This window comes from Pseudonaja textilis, chromosome 2, assembly GCF_049901715.1.
Source record: "Pseudonaja textilis isolate UNSWEBS1 chromosome 2, rPseTex1.2, whole genome shotgun sequence".
NCBI classification, from domain to species: Eukaryota; Metazoa; Chordata; class Lepidosauria; order Squamata; family Elapidae; genus Pseudonaja; species Pseudonaja textilis.
The window spans coordinates 256,337,463-256,354,054 of record NC_141991.1 but is presented as its reverse complement, the minus strand read 5'-3'; the positions used below and the strand labels follow the sequence as shown (position 1 = coordinate 256,354,054).

Genomic DNA, 16,592 nt, shown 5'->3' with positions numbered 1-16,592 from the left:
TGCCTCTTTCTCTGCCTCTCTCTCTCTCTTTCTCTCTCTCTCTCTCTCCCTCCCCCACCTCTCTCTCTCTGGGACCTACAGGGTCCCTTCCCTCTGTTAATCTGTGTCTGGCTCAGTCTGTTCAACTGCACAGGGTCAGGGGTTGTGTCTATATTTTGAGGTTCCTTGCACAGGAACTGGTGATTGACTTAGCGGAACGAAAGAAAGAAAGAAAAAACCCCAACAAATTATGCAGGTCGTCCTCGATTTACAACCATTCAGGACTTACAACCATCTTTCACACTTACAACCCTTGCAGCCTCCCCATGGTCACACGATCAATATTTGGCAACCGGCATGTAAGTAGGACGATTGCCGTGTCCCGGGGTTAGGGGATTAGTTTTTTTGAGACCTCCCAACAAAGTCAATAGAGGAGCCCGATTCACTGGACAACGGTGGCGGGAAAGGTTGTAAAACAAAACAGGTTAAACAGCTGCCTCCCTTAGCAAAAGAAATTTTGGACTGCATTGTGGTCGTAAGTCAAGGACTACCTTGTCCCCTTAGCTTGTGCTGCCCCCTGCTGCCCAGTCCCCGAACAACACCGGTGCCCTATTTTCCTGCTATTACCGTAAGTAATATATTCAAAACGGCTTTTTTATGTTATTATTATTGATGGATTGCATCCTCTCTTCCACGAAATAAAAAAAAGGAACAAACGAGGACCCTCATCCGCTGTCACCACAACCTATTTGGGAGGGTTGTTTATCTTGTGTTTTTATTGTTTTAACAGTTTCATAATGTCTTATTGATCTTGCTGCAAATTGCCTTTAAGGCTCCTTGTTTAAAGATTGGAGTAAAAATGTTGATAATAAGGTTGTAAAAGTATAAAGGAGCAATAATAACATCTCCCCCCCTCCCCTCCGCCTTCCAAGGGTGACAGAAGATAAGTCACCTTTCTCTCCTTTGAAATGCAGACACCCATTTACGTCTCAAAGCCCCGTCCGCGCGTGTGATCTGGCTGGGACACAATCAGTGGGATTTTTTCCCCCATCTTTCCTATCTTTATTGCCCTGGAGTTGAAGGTTCCTCCCTGGAGGTTTTCAAGAAGAGGTCGGACAACCATTTTTTCCGGAATGGTAGAGCAAGGGGTTGGACTAGAAGACCTCCAAGGTCCCTTCCAACTCGGTTATTCTGTTAATTAATCAGTGGAACTACTTGACTCCAGAAGTTGTGGATCCTCCTCCTTCACTGGAGGCTTTTAAGAGGAGATTGGACATTTCTCTGGAACGGTATAGGGCCGGGGTGCCCAAACTTCACACCCACGTGGTCCTGTCCACCGTTAAACCATCTTTCCAAGCAGCCGGTGTCTTTCTCCCAACGTGGAGAAACCTGAACCCAGAACTGAACCATTTCTCCTGCTCAGGCAGGGACTGGGCTAGAAGACCTCCAAAGTCCAACTCTGTTATTCCGTGAATTAATTAAAGAAGAGACCAGACTTGTCTGAGATGCTTTGGGTTCTCCTGTAGGAGGAGCAAGTTGGATTACAATAGGGGTCGCCAATCGGTGGGCTGGGGACCCCTGGTGGTCCACGAGAAAATTTTGGTGGTCCGCAGAGAAATGTCACCCCCCCCAAAGCAATTAATCCAGGTTGTGTGGGAACACAAGGCTGCGCCACCCACATGGCCCACGGGAACACAAGGATTGCGTCGCTTGCATTGCGAACAACACGAGGGAGTGAGGGGGGGGGGGAAGGGCGGAGGGGGACCTTGCCCCACTCACCCCACGCGCCTGCCCTGCCCACCGGGCTGCTTCTTTCCGCTTCTTCCTTCTTCTGCTTTTGGCTGCACGCAAGGAAAGCAGCCAAAGTCTTTCTTTCTCTCCCCCAAACTCTGCCAGAAATGAGTCTTGGGGACCCTGCAAGGCCTCCTGCTCCAAGAGGCTGCAAAGACTCATTTCTGGTGGAGTTTGGGGGAGAGAAAGAAAGACTTTTGCGGCTTCTGCTGCTTTCCTTGCATGAAGCCAAAAGTCTCTCCTTTCTCTCTCTTTCCCCCGGAGAACGGAGCTGGAGACGGTATCCTGCGATCCCAAATAAAAATCGATTGATTGGTAGGAAAACGGAGTGGGGAATTTTCCTGCAGACTTTGGGGGGATTTTGGGGGGGGGGGATTTTCCCAGAGTCTCTGGTCCACGGGATTTAACACTACGAGTTTGGTGGTCCCTGAGCTCCAAAAGGTTGGCGACCCCTGGACTAGATGACCTCCAAGGTCCCTTCCAAACTCTGTTATTCCTCCCCTCCCCTCGACCCCCTCTCCTCCTGATGTTCCCTGCATGGGGAGGACCTGAGGGTCATCTATCCTACCCCCAGGGCCAGTCCTGGGCCTCCAAGAATAGCTGGGAAGGGGGGAGGAGGAGGTTCCGTGATGCAGAAGTGAGAGAAAGGCGGCCATTGAAGCGAGTCCTAACACAGGACTCACTTTCTGAAAAGTTTACAAGAACAGCTGTTGCTTGCTCACCACCATTGTGTGTGTGTCTTTGTGTGTGTGTGTGTGTGTGTGTGTGTGTGTGTGTGTGTGTCCTTCCTCCCCAGCATCTGGCCCAGACTTTTGCCCACGGAGCGATTGGTTTGCCAATGGACGTCCAGCATCTCCCTCTTGGGCGGAGATCGGTGGGTTTTCCTGCACCCCAAATCCATCAACGGGGAATTTTGGGGAAGAGCCCAGCTGGCGTTTTCCTGAAAACAGCCCCTTTACAGGTGCCCAGCAAGACAACCGGCTGGGGCCTCACCCGGTTTCAGCACAGCGTCCGTAAAACTCCCAGGAAACGCTCAAGTGCTCTTGACCCTCCCAACCCCCAGCTGGGATTCCGGCCACTTCTCCCTCCAGCTTTCCTTTCTCCCGCACCTGTTTCCAGAAGTCAGGAGAACTACAGGTGGTAGAACAGAATAACAGAGTCGGACGGGACCTTGGAGGTCTTCTAGTCCAACCCCCTGCTTAGGCAGGAAACCCTACTCCACTTCAGCCGAGCGGTTGTCCAATCTCTTCTTTAAATACTCCCAGGGTTGGGCCATTCACAACTTCTAGAGCAGTGATGGCTAACCTTTTCAGCTTGGTGTGTCGAAAATCGGGAAAAAGTGTAGCCTTCCTCAGATTCTAAATCCCACTCTGGTCTTTTGGGGTGGTCCGGATGGGCTTATGGGGTCTACTGGCTTTCTGTAGGACACCCACACTCTATACCCAGCCATTTATCCAGAATGGAACAGGCTCTCCTGTTTGAGCAAGGGGGCTGGACTAGAAGACCTCCAAGGTCTTCATTCTAAATCCCACTCTGGTCTTTTGGGGTGGTCCGGATGGGCTTATGGGGTCCACTGGCTTTCTGTAGGATGCCCACACTCTATACCCAGCCATGTGTCACTTCGAGAAATATCAATAATTTGGTTTATGACAGGGACTGGGCTGGGGGGATCACACAGGGCTGTGAAACTGGTGTCAGAGCTGCAGGTGCAGGATGTGGGGATCGGAAAGGCCACCTTACAGGGCTGTGAACCTCACGGATCTCCTTTCCTCCTGTAGCGTTCCGGAGGTAATGAAAGTGACAAACCTCAGTTTATGGTGGTTAAACCTGGTTCTCTGCTGCAAAGATCTTGCGGCAGCGGTGACACTACGCCTCCACGCAACAAGCAGGGAGCAGGGATTGGAGCTGAGCACAGGCAGCCTCTACATGTGCAGGTTTTCCCCACACCAACAGGCGTGTCAGTCCAAGTGCCTCGGCGTGTCATGAGTGACACGCGTGTCACAGGTTAGCCATCCCTGTTCTAGAGGCAAGTTGTTCCACTGGTAAATCGTTCCCACTGTCAGGAAATTTCTCCTTCGTTAGTTCCCATCCGTCGTTTCTTGTCCTGCCTTTAAGATGGGTTGTGAAGGAGGGGTCTCCAACCTTGGCCCCTTTAAGCCTGGAGGACTTCAACTCCCAGAATTCCCCAGCCAGCTTTGGTAATCTAAGGCAGGGGTCTCCAACCTTGGCCACTTTAAGACTTGTGGACTTCAACTCCCAGAATTCCTCAGCCAGCAAAGCTGGCTGAGGAATTCTGGGAGTTGAAGTCCACAAGTCTTAAAGTGGCCAAGGTTGGACACCCCTGCCTTAGATTACCAAAGCTGGCTGAGGAATTCTGGGAGTTGAAGTCCACCAGTCTTAAAGTTGTCAAGGTTGGACACCCCTGGTGTAGGGTCTCCTGCTTGGGTGGGAGGTTGGATTAGATGACCTCCAAAGTCTCTTCCAACTCTGATAATCTGTTTCTGCATCTGTATTTACCCCAGCAAAGGGAACACACGAGTTGGTAGCCACCAAGTGGTCACTGCAGGGGCTGCAGCTGCTTCCACCTTGAGGTGGGGCTCCCTGTCTTGTTCGGGCCACCTGCTAGGATCGGTTCCTGGCCCAGGAGACCCCCTCTGCCTGAAGCCCCCCTTCCGAGTTCGAGTTCAGCTTCATCTCTCAAGGCTTTGGTGGCTGTTTGCATCTCCACTCCTTTGGAAGGAAGTGACTCCTCTGGGAGATACCACTTGCTTTGCCTTGGACAGCCCTTCGGTGTAGGCCAGAATTTCTCATGGGCTACAAAAAATGTTAAAGGTGCATGTGGATTATAAGCCGGAAATATTTTTGTTAGGTATAATACCAGAAAAGTACGATTAGGGGAGTTTGTATTTAATACATGTTAGGACAGCAGCAAAAATTGTATTTGCACCATACTGGAAAAACGAAGAAAAACCGAGAGAAGATGTAAATAAAATACTAGCTGGATACTCATGTTTCGCTAGGAAACTATGTGGTCGGGCTTAGTTTTTGGGGAGGAAAATAAGGGCGGGGGGGAATTCTGCCTCTGCCTACCAGCATCCATCGGTATTCATCCGCCTAGCATCCTGTCAGTGTGTGAGAGAGTTGAGGGCTGTTTGGAAGCTGAAACAGTATTTGCTGTGTGAGCAAGAAGGAGACAGCAAGGAGCCTGGGCATGGCTTAGCTCAACTGTTGTGTACTAAAGCTGCTTGGGGCTGTGAAACTGAAAGTGAAACTCCTCTCCTCTGCTTGTGTTTTGCATTTGGAAGAGATTTCTTTTCCAGGTGGGGAGGGGGAGTAGAACTCTTTGGCATCAGAGTGTGTTAATAATAATAATAATAATAATAATAATAATAATAATAATAATAACAACAACAACAACAACAACAACAACAACAACAACAACAACAACAACAATATAGGAAATACTCTAAATGCTCTGATGGTCATTTTGAAAAATCCTTTCTTAGGGAGCTCCTAGAAGCCAAGACTAACATACAGGCCAAATTTCAAGTTTTGTAGGCTTTACAGTTCTCGAGATTTTGTGATGATGCATGTGGGGTATTTTGCTTTTATGTATATAACTTAGATTTTGCAGAAATGGACAGACTGACATTAAAGAAAAAAAGGATACAGAGTGTTTTCAAACACGGGACTTGATTCACAAATGGTTAGATAATAAGAGGTAGACATGAGGAGCTAGAAAAGTAATAATATATAAGCAAATTGACCCAGACAATACACTAGTCGCAAAGCACCTATGTATATTAAGGGAAAATGTATAAACTGTTAAACAAAAGGATACATGGACTTCAATTCCCAGAATTCCTTGGCCAGTTCTGCTGGGGAACTCTGGGAGTTGAAGTCTTTGTCTCTTAAAGTGGCCGAGGTTGAGAAATGCTGGTTTGGGGTCTCCTGGAAAAAAAACTGCACAGCTTAGAACAGCTCCCAAGAGGTAAACTGAGGCCTCCAGAATAATTCTGCCTTCCTTGCTTTTACCTCAGAGGTCTTCAAACTTGGCAACTTTAAGACTTGTGGACTTCAACTCCCAGAATTCTCCAGCCAGCTGTGCTGGCTGGAGAATTCTGGGAGTTGAAATCCACAAGTCTTAAAGTTGCCAAGTTTGGGGACCCCTGTTGTACCCAAACATTCTTCTCACCAAATGCAGGACAAATTGTTCACAAATCTAGCCAAAAATGCTCAGAGAACGCCCATTTTTGTTCATATTTTTTTTTGTAGGCACACACCTTTTCTGCAAGATGTTGTTTTCATCCGGGGGCACAAATAACGCTCAACATGAATCTTAACTACACACAATTTGTGTGTGTGCATGTATTGGGAATATGATCAAGAAATTCCAAAACATTTGCACATGCCGCCTTCGTGCGTACAGTGAGCTCCCTGGCTTATTCTGGAGGTTCAAAGTGGATACAGACAGTCCTCGACTCGCAATTCGGCCCAAAATTTCTGTTGCTAAGTGAGACAGTCCTTAAGCGAGTTTTGCCCTATTTTACAAGCTTTCTTGCCACAGTTGTTCAGTAAGTAATTGTTGTGGTCTGCCAGCAACCTGTGAAGCTGGCAGCAGAGTCGGACAGTGGGAAAGAACAGGGGCCAGTCCTGGAGTCTGGGGAGGACTCGGATGAGGGATCTGCGTCCGACGCAGAGATGGGGCCAGGGCCACCTGGGAGTTGTGTGCCGACTCCGGAGCCTCCAGAATCTGACAGCAGCGAGGCAGAGGAACAGCAGGAGCCTGTTCCCAGTGCGCACATGCACAGAGCTGCCAGAAGGCAAAAACAGCTAAGACAAAAGGGGCCACTCAGGAGTAAGGCTTGGAGGTGATTGGCCTCTTCCATAAGACATAAAGGAGGAGCAAAGGGACAGGAGCTTTTGCAGGAAGCAACTTTGTTCATTCTGGTTGGTTTAAACTCTGGACATTGTGCTCCGTTTGGCCTTGTACAGCTAATGGGCAATTTAGTCGTTGGCAGCATTTCAAGGGAGATAAAGGTGGGTGCTTATCAGGCTTATCCCAAAGGATTGTGGCAGAACTTCTGTTGGACTATTCACAAACTGTTTGGGACTCATTACGGGCTGGGAATGCCTATAATTCACAGCCATTGAAATAAAAACAAAGGTTTTGGGGACCAGTGTGGGACTGTGTGATTGTTACTGTCTCAGGAAGCCTTGGTCAGAACAGTAACATGGTGGTTAAGTGAATTCGGATTCCCCATGGACTTTGCTTGTCAGAAGGTCGCAACAGGGAATCACATGACCCCGGGACACTGCGACCATCATAAATACGAGACAGCTGCCAAGTGTCTCAATTCTGATCACATGACTGTGGAGGATGCTTCAATGGTTGCGTGAAAAGGGATCAAAGCCACTTTTTTCAATGCCATAAATGAACCATCGTAAGTCGAGGGCTACCTGTATTATCTGTATACACTGTTGTGGTTCGCTGGCAGCAGGTGAGGACGACAGAGGCCTCGGAGAGTGAGGACTCGGATGAGGGGCCTGCGTGCGATGCAGGGATGGGGCCAGGACCATCAGGGAGGGGAGTGCTGCCTTCAGAGATTGTGGAGGCTGGCAGCAGTGAGGAAGAGGCCCCCGAGGAGCCTGTGCCCAGTGCGCATGTGCGCAGGGCTGCTCGAACGAAAGACCAGCTGGGGAGACTCAGGTGTAAGGCTGCAAGGTAATGGCCCCTCCCTTCAGGGATAAAAGCCAGCAGAGAAACCGGAGTTCTTTGCAGGAAGCGAAGAAGTTTTTGCATTCAAACCTTGTGGACGTTCGGACTCTCTTAGTTTGTGTTTGGAGACTCTTTGGGTTTGAAATATTTCTCAGTAACTTTATCTAGCGTTCTTGGCAGCTTTGCACCACCTTGGCAAGGCTCGTTCTTATCAGAAATAATTAATTTGAAACAGCCTTTTAACTGGGAAGGAATGGAATTCGTAGAGAAGCATTAAAAGCTTTTGCTTTTATCTCTGTTTGGTGTTTGTTTCCTTGGAACAAGGTTTGGGTCAGAACAATAAACGATTCAAAACTAAACGGGCATCTGCCGGCCCTTTTGGGACCCACTTGGGTGAGAAGGGCTTAATTTGATGGTAGCCGCTACCATCCGCCCTGGATTCTTCAGGTGAGGGCTGGGCACCAGGCAGGGCAAAGCTGCCACCAGCCAAGTTGGACTCTGCAAGGACTCACTGTCTCTCCCTAGTGCCATCCAATCCCCTGGGCTTTGGGGATGTGAATGTACGATGAGTGCATAATTAATTCCCAGATGTTTTCAGCGCGGATGAAATATTAATCAATGATTGAGCCATTAACGGCGCATTTAAAGGCAGCCTCAAAATCCTTGGAGAAAATCCTTGGTCAGTGGGGTGGGGTGGGGTGGGGGATGGGAATGAGCAGAAACTGGGGGCTTCTGGTGAGGGGGGGGGGAGGGGAAGACAAGACTGCCCAAAGAAGAAAAGTGTCAGGATTCCAGCAATTGCCCTCATTAAATCATGAGCCTTGAGCCAGACTTCAAAAAACTTCAAAGAATTCATTAGGAATGACATATTGACTGTTTCCTAGTATGATTTGATTGCTTATTTGTACCCCATGACTATCATTAAGTGTTGTACCTGATGATTCTTGGCTCTTGATGAATGTATCTTTCCTTTTATGTACCCTGAGAGTATTTGCACCAAGACAAATTCCTTGTGTGTCCAACCACACTTGGCCAATAAAGAATTCTATTCTATTGGCATGACCTGTATGTAGCCAATTCTGAGACAAGTAATTCACTATCACCCTTGACCCTGGTTTCCCCCACCCCACTGCTCTGGGTGCATCATAATTCATATTGTTAGGAATATAAGTCACCTAACAGGTATTTGGGTTAGAAATATATAAACCAGGATAGACATTTTAAAACTGTATGTTTAAGAAAATGCAAAACTTCAGTTGGATGCGGTTTCTCAAACGGCCATAAGATGGAGCCAGAAACCTGGGTTGTCTTAGTCTTAGTCTCAGAAGAGAGTGTGTCTGAGTGAGTATCTCTGTTTCCTTCTGTTGGAAAGTATTGCTGTTCCTCCATTTCTTCTAACTGACTGATATTATTGGATTTAATGTAAGTCTGATACTGAACTGTTTTTGACACTGGAATTTGATATTTGAATTATCCCTGGATTGAAAAACTGACTGATTTACCTGTGAATGATTTTGGATTGCTTATTTGCTTAAACCTTTCTGGAAGTAAAAACCTACATTTACTGTACAGTGTATCCGTGTGCTCTGTGTGTATTATTCCAACACTACTCTCACTACGTCTCCCTGTATGTGCTTATTCTCCTAACGGGGAATTACCTCAACACATATTCTCCAACGAAACACGTCCATAGCCAAGAGTCGTCAATCACGTTCTCCAATTAAAGATTTTTGTGGGCAGAAACTCCAGTCGCTTAGTTATAATCTTTGCAAGACACGAATGGATTGCACTTTCGGTTCCAAACTGCTGCACTGCTCCCTTCAAACTCCTTCCCCTCCCCTTTCTGTTGGCAACTATAAAACAGGCATAGAAATGTTTTATGAGTTGACAAAAGGACGCCTCCCTTTCAGTCAGATTGAGGCTATCCCCACTTCCTCCTAGCCACATGCATTTTTTTTTTAATGCGCTGTCCACATGAAGGTGTTGAGTCTCATTTTCACATCATCATTTGGTGCCCAGCTGCGCTAAAATATGTTTTCCTGTCTGCAAAGTGAGTGAAGTCTGCAAAACTTTGTCCCCAGGACTCCCCACCTGCGTCTGGGAGGATTGAGGATTGCGTGGCCTGCGAAGCAAAGCGGCAGAGGCGGGTGAGGGATAGGAGCCTGGGGGCAGAGGGGTCCAGGCCAGGGGCCTTCCCCCCAAGGCCAGAAGAATGGAAGCTGGGAGGGACATCAGCTCAGCGGTGGGAAAGGCCCAAAGAAACGAGCCGAGTATCTTCCTTGGCTGGCTGGGGAATTCTGGGATTGCAGCGCATCCATCTTCAAGTGGTATTTACACCAAGAAGGTATTCTGTTCAGAAATCTCTCTTGCGTACGACTCCCTGCTAGCACTGATGATGTTCCCTAGTTGGGTCATGAAATGTCTGCAAGCAAGCCACGATGACAATACCAAGACTCCAAGAGTTTTCCTCTCCCCTCTTCCTCCTCCTCTCTCTCCCAACTTCCTCTTCCTCCTCTCCCTCCTCCTCTCTGCCCCATCCTCCTCCTCCTCCTTTCCAGCACTCTTAATGTGACCTGGTTGGGTAGTAAAATGTCCGTAAGAAAACAACCAAGCTCAGAGAGGACCACGTTCAACCCAGAGCCACCAATATTCCCTTTTATCAAAATAGCTTGCAGCTGCCAGACGGGACATCCGGAATCCAGAAGCAACAGGAGGCGGAGATGGAGACTCTGAAAAGCCAAGCGGCTTTCCCCAGATCAAACTCAATTCTCAAACGCGAGGTTGAGAAACGGGTCTGAATCTCCCCTTGTCCTTCATCCCTCTAAGATGCAGACGCCCCTTGCAAGGCTGGCCTCACCCCGTCAGCAACAGGGCAGGGTTTCTGGTCACGTAAACACAAGTGTGATCAAATCTCTACCCTCTGGCTCTTGGGTAGCTTGAGCAAGAAAAAAAAATCCCCAGGTTATTTTCCAAAATATCGGAGACCTGCATTACGCCTGAAAAATAGACGGCGTCTTGATCACATTTGCCATTGATGCCATCTTGACTTTTTTGACCTAAGCTGGCAGACACGTCCACCCCCAACTTCCTTGTGCCCGAATCCTGACTTTTGTGCACTCCAACCCCCCCGCCCCGCCCAGCCCGTCTTCCTGCAGACCACTAGCCTGGTGATGGAAAGCAACAGACACACACAACTGCGGTCCACAAAAGTTGTAATGAAATGGTCACATTTAATGAGCATCTTCTCTGCTGGGCTCCCCCTCCCCCTCCCCTTTCCGGTGTGGGTGTGGGTTTGTGTGCACGTTGAGTCTTAAAATTTTTATGTACATCTATAAAAAGTTCAAAGACAGCATACGTTCGAAGGGGGGAGGTTAGAGGGGCTTACGGTCTGAAATGCTGCACCCCAACGGGGGAGAGGGGCGAGATCGGAAGTGGGTTCTGGGGCAGGAGAGAAGGGGAGTGTTACAAAACAGGTTGGGGGGAGGAGGATGAGCTGAGGAGGGTCAGTGGGGTGTCTCGGCTTAGCTACAGACCCCACCCCCATGTGGATCCCACCCTCCACCCTCCACCCCCCATAATAAGAGCAGTACAGAAACCTCAGTGATCCTTGTATAAACCAAACAGACTCCATTACAAAGAGGGGAGGCAATGGGGGATGGTCCAGGAACAGCCCCCATCTTTCGGCGACGATGATGTCAGTGCAGGCAGAGAAAGACCCCACCCTCTCCACCACGGAAGTCTTGGGGTTCCCAGAGGGGGTCTGGGAGGGTCCCTCCCCACAACTTCCACGCCTTGCTCAGCCGAGGACTTGCCGAGGTTCGTCTTCTCCCAGTTCAGAAAAAGCAGAGAGCTCCCAGCTCCGTGTGGCCCTCGGGGCCCCCGGTCTGAGCTGCCCTGTCCACACGCTTTGAGGGTCCTACTGTGGTGGCCGAAGGAAGCATCTTTGGCTTGGTGGCTTAGCTGTATGACCCGAGCCTGGGGGCTCCTCCCTGGTGCGCTCCGGAGGGCGGCTCCCTCCTGTCCCACCCGCCATCTCGCCTGGCGCGGAGAAGTCCTTGGCTCCATCCAGGGCAGGTTGTGGTGGGTGGGCGAGAGCGGAGGAGGGGGGATCCGGGAGCGCCTGGCTCTCCGAGGACTCGTCCTTCAAGGAAGCGAAGAAGCCGAGAAGAGAAAGAGACACAATCATCCGACTGGGTGCAAAACAGAGGGAAGGACCAGGTGGGTGGGCGGGCAAGGGGGTGGCCTTCCAAAGGGACCCCGAGGCTGGAAGAAGGGAGAGAAGTGGACAGGATGCCTTCTCTGCCTCTCGGGCAGAGGAGGGTTTCCAATTTTTTTAGCAAGGGGCTCTCTGCCCTAATGACGGGCTGGGTGGGCACGGCTGGGTGGGCGTGGCTAGGTAGTCATGTGACTGGGTGGGTACGAGCAACCTGAGGTCGTTTCTTTGCCCTAATTACCTAAAAAAAGATAACATGCCCAAAAGTTGTTTATTATTTCGTGCATTTAACACTTAAATAAAAGACTGGATGAAACCTGGCTTGATAGCAGTGACTGTGAGAGGGATCTTGGCGTCTTAGTGGAGTTTCTGGTGAGTGACATGATTCTTATTATTTGGGAATTAATCACCTCGGAGGCAAGTGTCTATGTTATCTGGTTTTCTCAATGGCTCTCCCTTGCAAGTGCTGAGTGGATTGTTTATCTAGCTTGCCACACTTTTACCAGGTGTTTAATGCTCTTGGCTGAATGCCCAGAAGTTCGATTAAGCCTATTAAGTGCTTTCCCTTGCTGCTTGTCCTGCTGAGGTTGTTGGGGGACCCTCCAAGCGCTGCAGAGTCTTATCTAGGGAGAGCCCCCAGCAGCCCACCCCTCAGTTAATCTCTTTGCAAGATGGGGGTTTAGGAACTTCAGGAAGAGGCCGAGAAATTCAGGGATGAACCTCTTGACCCAGAAGCGGTATATAAGTCTAACTGCTCTTGCTCTTACTATCCAAATTTGGATCACGTGACCTTGGCATGCTGCAAAGTGTGAAGAACAGTCATACATCACTGTTTTTAGTGCTGTTGTAATGTTTAACCGTTATTTTAAGTGACGGATTGTTAAATCAAGGACTATCTGCATAATGAAATCTCCAGCCCCGAAGTGTGAGGCCAATCAAAATTCAAAGCAACCGTATTTGGAAGCTGGCCAGAGTCAAGGGCATCTGCACATGGGTTGCGGAGTCCTTCCAGCATTCAAGCGCAAGCTGCGACAGCCCACAGAGCCCAGGAGCTGCCCTAGGAACCCCCTTCAGGATTCCCTGGTACCTTGAAACCCTGAAACCCCTGAGTGCAGGTGCCTCCAACCCTGGCCGCTTTATGACTTGGGGACTTCAACTCTGGGAATTCTGGGAGCCGAAGTCCACCAGTATCATTGTCAGGAGTGGGATTGTACTGGTTCAGACCGGTTTAATAGAACCAGTTGTTACGATTCTGTGCAGTTCGGAGAACCGGCAGATCGTACCCCTGGCTGGCCCCGCCCCACTCCACCCGTCCCTCCCCTCCCCACCCAGTCAGTTCTCATCGCGCATGTGCAGCATCACTGACTGCGTTCTCCCCACCCAGTCACTCCTTAAGGTGTTCCTCTTTCTTTTTTTCCTCCTGACGATCAGCTGTTCCGACGATCAGCTATGCTGGGATTCCCCTCGCTGTCTTACTCCTTTGCCCAGGAGGCTTCCCTGAGGCCCAGGAGGCAAAAAGGAGCACGCGGTGTGTGTGTGTGTGTGTGTGTGTGTGTGTGCTGCACACCCAGTCACACGGCCATGCCCACCTAGCCACTCCCACAGAACCGGTAATAAAAATATTTGCATCCCACCCTGCTCAACGTTGCTACAGTTAGAGGCCCCTGCCTTAGTGGGCCTAGCACTGCCACATCTGCAGGGCTCCCAAGACACCTGGAGGTCAACAGGAGGAGATTCCACGGCTGTCTTCCTCCAGGGCAGCTTTCCAGCACTTGGAGAATCACAGCTGCCCAAATGAAGAGCTCCCCCAATTAGAGAAGCTTAATGTGAAGAGAGAAGGTTCAGCCATGGGGCCTCCAGATGGGCCTGGGTGAAGAAAGGATCACCAGTGGGAGTGCCTCCAATGGACAAAGGGACCAGGAGAAGAAAGTCACTGAGATGACCTTGGAAAGCAAGATGGGGACAGACTCAGAGGGGACTTCTGAAGAAGAAAGGTGATGGAAACCACCTACGGTGTTCTCCTACTTTGGGTTCCTCTCGGAGTGGAAGGAGAATGGTTGTGGGTACCACATGAAGGACTGTGAGAGGGAGGACACAGGTCTCACGGAGGGTTGCCAGAGGCCATGATGACATCCTTTGGAAGGTGGGGAGGACATTTTATCAGGAAGGTTCTGCAGGAAGGTGAAGAGGATGGTGACCTCAAAATACAAGCTCCGCTTCCTGTGGACGTCTTGTCTTTGCTTTGGGGATCTATTTTTGGAGGATGTCCTTCCTCTTTCCTCATCTGGACTGTTACAGACACCATCACTGCCACTGTTTGAAAACCGGCTCCATCAAAAGACGGCCATTTTCATTCTCAATTTCAGCGACAGGGAGGATCTAAGGATGTCATGCAGCCACCGGCAGTTCCTTCCTCGCATGGCCTTCTGTTCTCTTTGCACCCGACCTTCTCGGTCTCTCCTTGAACCCTCTTCCCACCCCGGGAAAACCCTGGTTAGATGAGATACTCACTAGATTAAGAGAAGGGCGAATGCCACCAAGACCAGAGCTGGGACCACAGAAGGTGACACGGCTTCATCACTGCTTTGTTCCTCTGAGTCATACATCTTGGTGGTAGGGGGAACCTCAAATGTGGAGGTGCTGCTGGTGGTGGTCTCTGCAGGAAGGAAAAGAGGATACAATTCCAGGATTATCATTTTTTTTACAGAGGCACGATGGAGAGCGTGTTAACAAACCTCATCCATGTTTGGTTTGGGGGCTGCGGTGTCTCAGATAGAAAGACCCTATAGAGAGTGATGAGGACAGCAGAGATAGGATGCTCACTTCCTGTAATTCAGGATACTTCTTATAAGCGCTATGTGCTTGGAGCTCAAAGCATCGTTAGAGACCTCACACATCCACTCCACGGTCTCTTTCTGTTTTCCCCCTCTGGGAGGAGGTTCCAGAGCATTTATAGTAGGACTAGCAATTCTGGGACAGCTTTGTTCCCCATGCCACCCGTTTGGTAAACTCGCAGGATTCGTTTTTCTCGCTATATACGCGCATATACAGTACAGTACATCCAAACTAGACCATGCGGTTTCTCTGGGTCATATAATATATAGAGCCACGGGGACGCAGTGGTCAGAGTGCAGCACTGCAGGCTACTTCTGCTGACTGCCGGCTGCCTGCAATTTGGAAGTTTGATTCTCACCAGGCTCCAGATGGACTCAGCCTTCTGTCCTTCTGAGGTGGGTCAAATGAGGACCCAGATTGTTGAGGACAAGAGGCTGGCTCTGTTAACCGCTTAGAGAGGGCTGGAAAGCAGACTTTAAGTCTAAGTCTTATTGCTATTGCTAATATGTTGGTACATGCATAACTATGTATGTATGCTTGTATTTTTTCATGTTTCATGAAGTGAACATTGGAGGTGGTGACCCTTGGAGAGGTGTATGCAATGAAGGTTCATTTTCATGTGGACATTCAAAGTGACAGTACAATTATTCTATTCTATTTTCTATTCTATTTGCTATTCTATTTTCTATTCCATTCCATTCCATTTCACTCTATTATGATCTAAAGGTCAAATTTGGGTTTTTCTTGCCTCCTGAGCCCAAGTCAACATCTGCACCTCCCCTGCAGAAAAACCAAGGGTGAATTTTGCAGCCTTGGAAGGACACTGTTGTCACCCTTGTGGCTTTGGGCTGGAGGCATTGGCATTGAACGGAGGAGCTGACAGTGGGGTTTTAGCCGTTGCCGGGCCCACCCACCCACCCTGCTCCTCTGACCGCAGCCTTTCAGTCAACACCCCAGATCCAAAGTGGGCCTAAACGGGTTCCAAGCTCTGGAGCACCACGAAGCATCATCTCCATGTTGAGGGTCTGTTGTAGCCCTGAGCACCACCAAGAGTCTCTTCTACCCAAAGACTCAAGGCCAGCAAGACAATTTGGTGTGTGTGTGTGTGTGGGAACTTCTGGTTCTTTCCTCTTTCCCCTTCAGGCCCAGAAATATGACCAGAGTGGGATTCGGCCTCCCTTCAGGGAATTGTCGAGGTAGAGACTGTGCCCGGGTCTGCAACTAGAAGTCTAATTTTTTTGGTCTGGCCTCTCTTTAGTTGGTATGAAACTACGACTGTATTGTGTTAGGACTCGAGGCTTGCAAGGAACTGGGTGTGTGTAGTCTACAGAAAAGAAGGACTAGGGGTGACAGGATAGCAGTCTTCCAGGATTTGAGGGGATGCCACAAAGAAGAGAGGGTCAAATTGTTCTCCAAAACACCAGAGGACAGGACAAGAAACAACGGATGGGAACTCATCAAGGAGAGAAGCAACCTGGAATTAAGGAGAAACTTCCTAACAGGGAGGACAATTAACCAGTGGAACAGCTGGACTCCAGAAATTGTGGGTGCTCCATCCCTGGAGGCTTTTAAGAAGAGATTGGACAGCCATTTGTTTCAAATTGTGTAGGTTCTCCTGGTTGAGTAGAGGGTTGGATTAGAACAGGGGTCTCCAACCTTGGCCACTTTAAGACTTGTGGACTTCAACTCCCAGAAGTCCACAAGTCTTAAAGTGGCCAAGGTTGGAGACCCCTGCCTTAGATTACCAAAGCTGGCTGAGGAATTCTGGGAGTTGAAGTCCACAAGTCTTAAAGTGGCCAAGGTTGGAGACCCCTGGATTAAAAGACCTCCAGGGACCCTCCCAGTTCTGTTATTCTGTTAAGTAAGCAGTGGAATTGCCTTCAGAAAACTGTGGGCGCTCCATCCCTGGAGGCTTTCAAGAAGCAACGGGACAATCCTTTGTCTGAAATGGCACAGGGTCTCCTGCTCAAGCAGGGGGTTGGGCTAGATGACCTCCAAGGTCCCTTCCGACTCTGTTCCTATGAGTGCACCTTTGCGTCTCGTCCATATCCCTCC

At 49.4% G+C, this 16,592-nt stretch overlaps 1 protein-coding gene across 1 annotated transcript in view; it reads right to left on the bottom strand.

The window, feature by feature from the left end:
- Positions 1-10,699: 10,699 nt before the first annotated feature.
- The window catches only part of CNTFR (ciliary neurotrophic factor receptor), a 334,285-nt gene continuing 328,392 nt past the window's right edge, over positions 10,700-16,592 (bottom strand). Inside the window, exons 10-11 of the mRNA XM_087923232.1 lie at positions 14,214-14,358; positions 10,700-11,630 (exon numbers count right to left, since the gene is read on the bottom strand). Of these exons, the coding sequence (XP_087779358.1) occupies position 11,630; positions 14,214-14,358 (146 nt within the window). The 3' untranslated portion in view covers positions 10,700-11,629. The remainder of the gene's footprint in view (positions 11,631-14,213; positions 14,359-16,592) is intronic.